General features: G+C 37.3%; 1 protein-coding gene and 1 pseudogene across 3 annotated transcripts; one reads left to right on the top strand and one right to left on the bottom strand.

Moving 5' to 3' along the window:
- The first annotated feature begins 231 nt into the window (after positions 1–231).
- LOC146563571 (uncharacterized) lies at positions 232–5,140 on the top strand. 3 transcript variants are annotated; one of them, XM_085290758.1, is made up of 5 exons: positions 232–330; positions 3,145–3,258; positions 3,334–3,468; positions 3,730–3,840; positions 3,933–5,140. In XM_085290758.1, the coding sequence occupies exons 1-5, from the start codon at positions 285–287 to the stop codon at positions 4,130–4,132; spliced, it is 606 nt and encodes a 201-aa protein (XP_085146884.1). In that variant the 5' UTR covers positions 232–284; the 3' UTR covers positions 4,133–5,140. The 3 variants fall into 3 exon arrangements, with proteins under 3 accessions (XP_085146884.1, XP_085146882.1, XP_085146881.1); XM_085290756.1 differs by having other exon boundaries at positions 1,477–3,258; XM_085290755.1 differs by lacking the exon at positions 232–330 and having other exon boundaries at positions 659–3,258.
- On the bottom strand, positions 4,866–9,244 carry LOC146563570 (uncharacterized; annotated as a pseudogene).
- Positions 9,245–10,522: the final 1,278 nt, after the last annotated feature.

Here is a 10,522-nt window from a genome sequence, read left to right as displayed (position 1 = left end):
AATTACGGCCCTATGAAGCTTGAACCTTTTGGTTGTTTGACATTGCAAGTTTAGTGTATTGAGTCATAAACAGCTGAACTAATTGTAAGCTATGTAAATGATTTAATTCAGTTTACAATGGCTTCATATTCAGTTTCTTTTTTAAGACGCTTAAAAAAAATCTGTCATCAAAGGAGGAATGGAGAAGTGGTCTGAGGAAAAAGACAACCCCCTCTCATAAGAACTGCTTACAAACTTAACAGAAACTAAAAGAAAAGAGCAAAATTGTATGTGACCATCTCAAAATGCATCTCCTTATGCTGACCATTGGGGTTGTGCTGTTCCCTAAATGTAAGTAAATTTTAATTAAATCTTTAACAAAAACACCTTTCTTTAAAATAAATAAATACATAGTCGTTAAAGAAATCAAGACCAGGCAGCATCACTTCCTCTTTCCCTTACAACACAGCGTGGTATTTTGTGTAACTTTATATGTGTAGCTCAATTAATTTCAACCTAATTTCATTTACTTATGTCATACTGCAACCTGCATGCGCTTTATTAGAGCACACCGGCTCTGTAAGCCACCTGTAAATTGTATTTACAGAGGGCTATTCATTTGTTGTGTCACTAGCAGTGTGACCTGAGGTTCTTCAGTTCTTAACCAGCGTGCAAAAGTTTTGGTTAGCACCTCGTTTAGCACCCACATGTAATTAATGTATGTAATTAATGTAGCTTGTTTGTAGTTTTGCAGGAAGAGAAGGCCATTCAATTTGGATAAATGACCTCCCCACATATTAGAACTGTGTGCAGGTCACTTTGAGCAGAGAATCTTATCACAATATCTTTCCATTCATTTCACAACAGCGTGTTCAAAGGTTAGCTGTTAGCAGAGATGGGTCTTCCAGCAGAATCTGCATGAATACTGAAGATACTTATTATCTAGATAGAGGAATAATCAGAAGTGGACTCTGGTGTATACTCCGCCGCATAACAGGAAGCATTCTTTCAAAATAAAATCACAACAGATGACAATGAGGGCTATTAACTAGCTCAACATTAGCTGCTCAAGCTGCCTGTTGCGGATGTGCAACATTGCACCTCTGTGACCAGTTAAACTCTTCTTGCCGAGAATGACGGGGGGGTGGGTAGGACGCATCAAGTGTGGCGTTTAACAACAAACATCGTCAGCTGTCATCTAACAGACAACTTTTGTTTTACACATTCCGATTCCACAGTGGGAGTATTTGTCAAGTTCATAATCGCCTTTATTGCTGTTACACCCATAAATGTCTCTGTAATACGCTGTAAGTCCGCTGTCCAGCTCAGTGTTGCTCTGATTAAAGCTTAATCATCTCAGGGAGATGATTGAACTTCATCTCCCTGATCAGATGATCCGAGGCACTGTATATATATATATATTTATTTATTTATTTATTTATTTTATTTTTAATTTTTATTTTTAATTTTTTTTATTTTTTTGTTTGCTCATTTTAGGAGATACCCCCTCTTGTGGTGCAATGGAGGAATAACTACTCTTTAAGTAGTGTGTCTGTTTGGAGACTGGGACACACATTATTTTGAAACTACTAAAGAAATTAAAATATTTGAACAACCAGAGCATTTAACATAATATGTTATTATAATGAAATTTCAATTATGGAGAGGTGTCTTATTTTTTGTCACAATCACACATTTCTTGCCCTTACACTTGCTAATGTCCTAAAGGAGTTATTTTATTATAAACTTTTACACACCCCATATTTTCTACATCACACATGCTGGTGGTCAAGGTGCTTAGCTAGCAAAAACGTTATTTAGCATTAGCAAAATCTGTTATTTAAATTCAATTTAATTCAATTCATTTATATATAGCGCCACAACAACAGTGACCTCAAGGCAGCTTATTTCTACAACAATAAAGACAAACTACAACAACCAAACGACCACCTTTGAGCAAGCACTTGGTGACAGTTGTAAAAACAACTCCCTTTGAACAGGAAGACCCTTAGGCAGAACCAGGCTCAGGCAAGGCTTCCATCTGAGTTATCTGACAGGTTTGGGGTCAAGGGAGAAACACAGGACATTGACACACTGTGGAAGAGAGCCAGAAATGAACAATGAGTAATGATTAAATATAGAATGGTGCATAAACACATTGTGAGTAAATAAGAAATACTAAGAAATAGGCCTATTGCAGTATAACTAAGGGAGGATTTAGGACCTCTGATCCAATCTCAACTATATGCTTTAGCAAAAAGGAAAATTTTGTTCCTCAATCTTAAACGCAGATAGTGTATTTGTCTTTTGAATCAAAACTAGGAACTGTTTCAACAAAACAAAAGTCCTAAAAACCTAAGGCTTCCTCCCGTTGTAACACAACACAAACGACAATTAAAACAGCAGTCTGAGAGCAAGGCGACCTTTAGTAAAAGATGGGGGCTAATTATTCAAGACATTGTATGTGATGAGAAAAATTTCAAATTCAATTTTGGATTTAACAAGGGGCTAATCAAGAAAAGCCAGTATGAGAGAAGGCTTTTCATGGAGTTTTTAAGACAACCTGAAACTAATGAATTACCAGCTGAAAAAGCCAAAGAGTAATAAATGATGAATTTATGACAAGACAACTAGTTTCTCAGCTTCACTCTGAGACAAGATGTTTCTAGTTTTGCACAAATGACATGGATTGCAAATCACTGAAGTTTGCTAGCAGCCGTGTTTCACAAAGTGCTGATTGTTACTGATTTGGATTCTGATAGGTAGGGCTGGATCAGATGACCATCAACGATCCCTTAGTTATGTAGGCTTAGACTATAGGATGTTCCATGAAGCACTTCTTCAGTGGCATCTTTTCACTCTCTGCATTTGTATACCACTGTTGCATTTAATCATCAGCAATAATTACATTTTGGATCTCAATTTTTTTCTTGTTTGCCTCTCTTTGTGCTCTCTTTTATTTCCTCTCTCCCCCATCTGCTTGCTGTGTTTTTTCCCAGATGTTGTTAAAACACATATACTTTAGACCTATTTTCAAATACTTGTCAAATTGTTATTGTCTAAAATTAGCCTGAATGTTTAAGAATATGTTCATGCTTTGTACAAATGTTGAAAGAAACACTGATTTAACTTCACTTTATTTTTTCATATCTTGTGTTTTGTCAGCCTGTGCACTGAAATGTTATGATTGCATAGGGGAATCCTCTGAAAACTGCAATAAGACAACAGAATGTTCTTTCAGTACTCAGTGTGCTTCAATCAGACAGATTACATATGCAGGTATAGTATTTTATAGTTCTTGTTTTAATCAGCTTTGCACTAGCCCAATTTACAATGGCTACACTTTGGCTGCAGGTAGTTCAAAAGTTGATGTCACAGTGAAAACTTGTGCTGGATTTTGTGATGAGGGCTCTTTCAGCACTGGAGTCGGCAGGAACTTTTTCACCACCAAGTGTTGCAGTTCTGACCTTTGCAACACAGAAATCTCTGGTAACTTTCATTGTGTTTCTCAGTATTTGGATGTTATTGTTTGAACTGGCATTGTTCCATGAGCAAAAAGTGTCCAAAATGAATAAGAGATGAGTCCCTGTATTTTGTATATTAGTAATATTTGCTGTTAAACCTGTTAACGAGCTGGGAAAAACCTACTTGATGAATTAACTTTGAAAAAGGAATTAAGGCTTCAACCTCATAATCCAATTTCCATAATCTTTCTTCTCTAATTATTACATTTACTTTTATATTTCACAGTTGGCAATATCCTCTCTCTGAATGGAAAAAAGTGTTTCTACTGTGATCAACAAAATTGCAAAAAAACACATCACTGCTACAAAAATGAGGACTTCTGCTTCTCAGCAACAGGTAACAGGTTTCTTTATCCTTTGTTCATAACAATATTCAGAGATTCCTCTGTTAAAAAGTGCAGTGTACTAAAAATCTTTTAATTTCCTCAGTGAATTCAGAAGGGGCACAGGCAACTGCAAAGGGCTGCATCTCCAAGTTTTTTTGCCAAAAACCAAAAACTGTATTTGAGAAAGGATTCATTCGAGAACTTAACTGCTGCCAGGGTGACTTCTGCAACAGCACCAGCAGTACAAGTGCAAGTTTTCTGCTCTTGGTGGCATTGCTAATCTCTGCTAATCTGTTGTCTTAATATTTTTTCTCATGTTCAAACTGCTTCCAGCCGTTTCTCCAGAACCCAAAGATGATTTAAAGTTTAGTGCGAAAAATGACTAAATATATTTAATATTTGTGTCCTTCGTCAAAATGTTCCAAATCCATCAATCCATCCATCCATTCGCTTCCGCTTATCCTTTTCAGGGTCGCGGGGGGTGCTGGAGCCTATCCCAGCTGTCACAGGGCGAGAGGCGGGGTACGCCCTGGACAGGTCGCCAGTCTGTCGCAGGGCCAACACACAGGGACAGACAACCATTCACACTCACATTCACACCTAGTGGCAATTTGGATTATCCAATTAACCTATCCCCACAAGCTGCATGTCTTTGGACGGTGGGAGGAAGCCGGAGTACCCGGAGAGAACCCACGCAAACACGGGGAGAACATGCAAACTCCACACAGAAAGACCCTGGCCTGATGTTGGAATTGAACTCAGGACCTTCTTGCTGTGAGGCAACAGTGCTAACCACCGTGCTGCCCTGTTCCAAATCTGTTTTTTTTTTTTTTTAATATTGCCTGTAAATGTTCTCTTGTAACAAATTGCCTTTTATGATTGCCAATGTAAAACACTGATGCAATTAATAAATTACTTTAAAGTTATATTTCATTTATGTATAACTATAAAATAAAATGCGGCTGATTCATACACATCCCTTCAATAAGATCTTGATATGAAGACAAATCTTAAATACGGCTTAAAGTCTACAGTGCTATTGCAGCTGCTCCATAACCAACACCTGCGGCAGGCTAAACATGGGGTACTAAAGATGTACACCAAGAAAAATCGAATGAACTAAACTGCTGAATATTCAATTTATTCAGGTATAACACTGTCCTAACAACAAATCATTACATGGGATCCATAAAGCTAAAAAAAAAAAGCTCTGCGACTCTTATTGCTGTATTTCATGTATTGTAAAGACAGTTTGGAATAGTGCTAGGAAAATAAATTAATCACTATTAAAAATCACCAATTGCATTATTCTAAAGTACCAGATTTTGTGCATTTCACATTTAAGACTTAATAATCTTGCAAATAAAGCAATTTGTGGAAAATCAATTTTCAAAAGTGTCTATATATAGCAACAAAAAGATATTAAATAAATTGTCTGAAAAATAAGTGAACAAAGGTATGATTCAGTTAGCTTTTTTTTTCCACCTTCCACCTTCACTGTTGCTGTATTTCTTTTGACGTTTTTCATTTAAACTGTGGAAGTTTCTTTTTGGGAACTGAGTTCTTCTCCTAGGATCGAGGATAAGTGCTCTAGGTTTGCAAGGTGTATTGAGGACATTGACACTGCTTGTTGTTCAGTTTACTTCTTTGGTCCAGTTAGAGCTGGCAGGCATCCTTTTGAGCTCCAATTGGACCAAACTGTACCACTGCTACCTGAAAGTCTGATGGGGCCACTGATTGTCTACTGGGGATGGCAAAGACTCATTTAGCTGTCTTGGCACATCTTATGCCAACCAGCCTCCTTTAGAAAAGTTACTATTTATAACACTAACTATGTTTAATTAAATGTAATCTTTATTGCTACATGAAGACAGTGTGCTTCAGGAGGAGAGAGGTTAGATGAACATCCATGAATTTGTGTTGTCAGTGTATATGTGTGTTAGAGGGAGAAAGAGTAATGAAGAGGAAAGTACAGAAAGAGCTTTTAAAACATGTGTAAGACGGAGTAGCAATAGTAATAGCGCAAACACAATAATAAGAGAAAAATATCAACATGCAAGCACTCCACTGTAGGCAATTCATAATTCATACTTTTTTATATTATTACTCCAGGTCTCATTACACTAATTAGAACTTAGGTTTTACTAAAGCACGTGTCACACATCGACTGCAGGTCTGAACTCTTCTAGACATTTCTCAGTGAGGCTGTGTGCAAGAACTGTTTCACTGCCTCTGACCATAAGCATGCCTTTAATCTGCCGCCTCCCTTGTACAAAGTCTGGGAAAAAGTCTTCCAATAGCAAGAACATATCTAAATCTTATAATTGACATCTTAGTAAATTGGTCCTATGTGTGTATTTGAGAGTGAGTAAATAAACATTAATAGGTGCCAAACTCACAATCCTCTCCATATATGCAGAGGCAATTTTATTTTCATTCCCAAAATGTTCTTCAAGAAGATATTTGGCTGTGGAATAGCCCTGCTCAGGAGGTAAATGCTGACAACTATGCACCAAGTCTTTAGGCTGCCCCCTAGTGAACTGCTCTAAAAAATGCAAACAGTTGCTCCAGTTATCAGTTTTAGCTTCCACTCCATTTTCAAAGGCATTCATAAATGATCTGTACTGTAAAGGGGCTCCATCAAACATAGGGATGTTTCTGGCTGGGAGGACAGAAGATAAATTTTGTTTTACAAGCAAAGTAGTGATGTCATTTTGTTTTTGCATAATATTGACAATCTCCTTCGTGCAATTCTCAGTCAAAGTAGGAGACTGAGGCTGTGTTTGCTGCGTCACTTGAGCTGAATCATCCACCTGATGTTGGTTTTGACTTTGTCTAGGTATGATTACTTGTGATTCAGAATGCAGAATTTGTACCAGAGTAATCTCTTTCTGCCGGAACAAAGGATTTAAACTAGGCGCTTCTTGTACGTGCCCTCTTTTAAAATAAGAGTTCATTCCATCAGAACGCTCAGAGCTACAAACTGAGTTTATTTTTAAGACATGAAGCTTTGCATTGGTTGCTGCCAGCTCTGTTTCCAAGGATAATTTCTTCTTTTCTTTTCTCAGTTTCTCCTTTTCTTTTCTCAGTTTTTCCTCTTGCGCTTCAATAGAATATTTTTCAGAGGTGGGACCAAGTCATTGTTTTGCAAGTCTCAAGTAAGTCTCAAGTCTTTATCCTCAAGTCTCAAGTCAAGTCTCAAGTAATGTCAGGCAAGTCAGAGTCGAGTCTCAAGTCACTGGTGTAAAAGTCCGAGTCAAGTCACAAGTCTGAAACTTTGAATTTCAAGTCCTTTCGAGTCTTTAAAAAAAAAACAAAAAACGAAAAAAGGCATGTTGCAGTTATATGCTAAATGTAAATATTAGACCATGTAATTTTAAAATCTGTGTTTTTCTCAACACATGACAAAATAGTGAACTTAGAAAATATACACAAATTGTGAAATTGCACCTCTTTAAAATGCAGCTCAATTAAACCTAGCTCCAAGAATAATTTTCACCGACAGTTCTGAGATAAGATGCATGTTATTCTTGGATGCGGTTGTAGGACCAGCTTTAAAATCGCATGACAAAAATATCATACACATTAAAAAAAAAACTGCATCACCAACGTAGCCTGGACAACATTTGCTAGTTAGATGAAGTCAGCTATCTCATCGTAGCATATTTATATGCATATTTATAATTATACGGTTCTTGGAGTGAGTGCACACACTCATGAAGTTTAGTAACTTCAGGTCACTGCAACAAGCCCAGGTACAGTTTACCGACGGATGGGTACAGGACCTTGAAATGCACCGTGTAGAACGAAAGACCATCGTACGTATCATAAGTTTACCAGTCTCACAAATTGTCGTCATAAATACACATTCCTTAACCGTTTATTAATAGGACCTTTGAGCTCAACGGTAATTAATTAGTAGTGGAAATAATTTCTGGTACCCATCACAGAAATGTAGCAGTGACAACAATATTGTATGCTGTAATCGTACTGGGCAATTAGTGATACAAAAAACCTGTTTTATCCTGTGAATAAAAGTATATGTTTTTGTCAATGTACCATAATAACAGAAGCGAAACGCAATATTGTGTCAGGACAATTCACTATTTATGCACAATAAATAAAGGAGCATAGCGCGACAATTTCTGTTCAGCGCCAGACTTGCTTGTAACCTATATCACTAATTATGTTATGAAAATGACGTATTAACTACTAAAAAACACTGACCTTCGTGTAAATGCTTGGAGCAGACTAACCTGTGAGCTGGAGTGTTCTGGGACGTTATATTTGATCTTTGAATGGCTGCAATCCATTCCATCCGTCACCTCTTTGTTACTTCGGAAACATGGCTTGAACAATTTCTCTTCAACGTCGTAATCCGATAACAACCGATCTCTTTACCCGTCGGCTTCCCGTGGCTGTCATGCGACCGGCTATTGCAGTTAATAATACAACAGCTTCTTGACATTTTTGTGTTTCTTTTTATCGCTGTGTGACTGATTTTAATTGAAAGCCTGCGTGCGCTAGTACCGCTTGCCACGAGTTCCCAGAATCCTTTGCGGTTCTACCCGTGAATGACGTCACATTTTCAATCTCTATATAATATGCATGTTAAATTTTATATTTGGGGTAAAATATCAAGTCTTTTCAAGTAAACCGGTTCAAGTCCAATTCAAGTCCCAAGTCATTGGTGTAAAAGTCCAAGTCAAGTCACAAGTCTTACAACATTTTTTCAAGTCAAGTCTAAAGTCATAAAATTAATGACTCGAGTCTGACTCGAGTCCAAGTCATGTGACTCGAGTCCACACCTCTGATATTTTTTCTTTAATGCAGCGAGTCGCTCCATGAGCGCTGCCTTGTCAGCCGCAGCTTTAATGCGTGCGGAAGATGTTGATGAAATTCGACTTTGCTGTGACAATGTTTTCGAAGGTGGCTTTACACTTGAGATATTAGAGACACTGTCTTCAGGATTTATTTCATCCAAACTTTCAACAGCTTGATCATTAAGAACAGTATTGCTTTGTTCAGTATACGGCTCGCCTGTTTCCTGCAACCAAATCTTTACTTTGTCCATAAAAACAGAGAATGCTGTCACCTTAGACTGATAATGTGCGGTTTGCCTTTTCACTTCATCTTATGGCAGTGGCAAACTTAAAAAAGGATTCTTGCAAAGCGTTTGCATCTTGATAGCATTTAATAAACTTCCCAAATTCAGAAGACACGTCCTTAACGTTCATGTGAGGTCATTAAAGCGGAAATTTTCCCCATATACTTTGATGCTTTCTTACACATTGAACTCCGCTTTTCTTGGCATGTCTTTATATACCAATCCAAACCTTTTGGTGTAAATTTGATGCTTCTTTTCTCTGCTTGCATCTGAGTGTCATCCTCTTGTTTACTCTTAATATCCGACATTTTTATTGTCCTCTTGGATTATTTCAAACATTATAAAGATGCACAGCACACTGAGAATCCATAGCATAGAGCACAAACATGACATCCATTTACCTGCTGATTGCAGCGAACAAACATTTCCACAGAGGGCGTTGGCATGTTTCAATTAGCGATCCAATTATGCACCAATTTAGTACATCAAAACTCAGTTCATCAGTCTTTGTAGTGAAATAATGTCTTTAAACTCCAATAGCTTCACCGTTTTCCTTTACGGCTTAAACAATATTATCACTCACCAGTTTTGATGAACGAGTGACATGTTGATCCAGGCCTCAACATCAAATCTGTTGGGAGTACTCACAGACGATCCAGTAACTTTTATTCGAGTTCGACGGTGATCCTTGAAATCCATATATCCAACATATCCATTAATGAAGGATTATTCCTTTGTCCACGGGTTGTTTTTTTTTTTTTACTTTATGTAGTGGCAATTCCTTTTGTTTGACAAACCAAACATCCCACAATTAAAAGTCCACAAGCCACTGCTGCACTGAGATAATATTTCGTATGCAGGCAAAAGAAGTCCACTGTCCAAACTTGAAAGTTGCATTTTTATGGTTTATTTATCCAGTTTGGCAAGCAATAACAAGATCCATTTTTTTGTTACTTCTTGCTGCTTCTCCTGCTCTGGTAAAAAAAACAAAAAAAACCCATAGGCCCACCCCAGTGCATGCTGGTCCTATACCAGTCTCTTTCTTTATAGAAACAAAATGGCCCTACAGCTCTTACTGACTAATTTAACAAAGTAACATCAAACAAACATTGAAACAAAATACAACAAATAAACTTGTAAATAAATCCCAAAATATAAGTAAACTAACAACAAACTTTAACTAATTTCAAAATAATAAAAAATAAGAACAAATAGCTCCAACACTAATAATTAAATATAGTGTGGCATATAAACATAAAGTGAGTGAAAAAAGGTCAACGAAAAAGAAGTCCTATTGGCCTATTGCAGCTTAATTAGGGAAGGATTCAGGGTCACCTAATCCCACCCTAACAATATGCTTTATTAAAATGGAAACTTTTAAGACTAATCTTAAAAGAAGGGAGAAGGTGTCTCCTGAATCCAGACTGGGAGCTGATTCCACAAAAGAGGGGCCTAAAAGCTAAGACTCTGGCTCTCACAAGTATGCCCGCAGTCTAAAAGCAAAGTGCTCTATTGGGGTTATACGGTACTATGAGGTTTTTCAGATAAGATGGGGCCTAATTCTTCAAGACCGTGTATGGCATACA

This window comes from Mchenga conophoros, linkage group LG11, assembly GCF_057382185.1.
Source record: "Mchenga conophoros isolate Kocher_MC1m ecotype Shallow Benthic linkage group LG11, M_conophoros_male_GT1.1, whole genome shotgun sequence".
NCBI classification, from domain to species: Eukaryota; Metazoa; Chordata; class Actinopteri; order Cichliformes; family Cichlidae; genus Mchenga; species Mchenga conophoros.
The sequence above is the reverse complement of the archived record's forward strand: the minus strand, read 5'-3'. Positions and strand labels throughout refer to the sequence as shown.

Bases quoted from the DNA above. Each gene is read 5' to 3' on its own strand.
- LOC146563571 (XM_085290756.1), top strand. From the start codon at position 3,054: ATGTTTAAGAATATGTTCATGCTTTGTACAAATGTTGAAAGAAACACT. The intron at 3,259-3,333 runs GTATAGTATTTT...CTTTGGCTGCAG, and splicing joins CAGACAGATTACATATGCAG to GTAGTTCAAAAGTTGATGTC. The intron at 3,841-3,932 runs GTAACAGGTTTC...TAATTTCCTCAG, and splicing joins CTTCTGCTTCTCAGCAACAG to TGAATTCAGAAGGGGCACAG.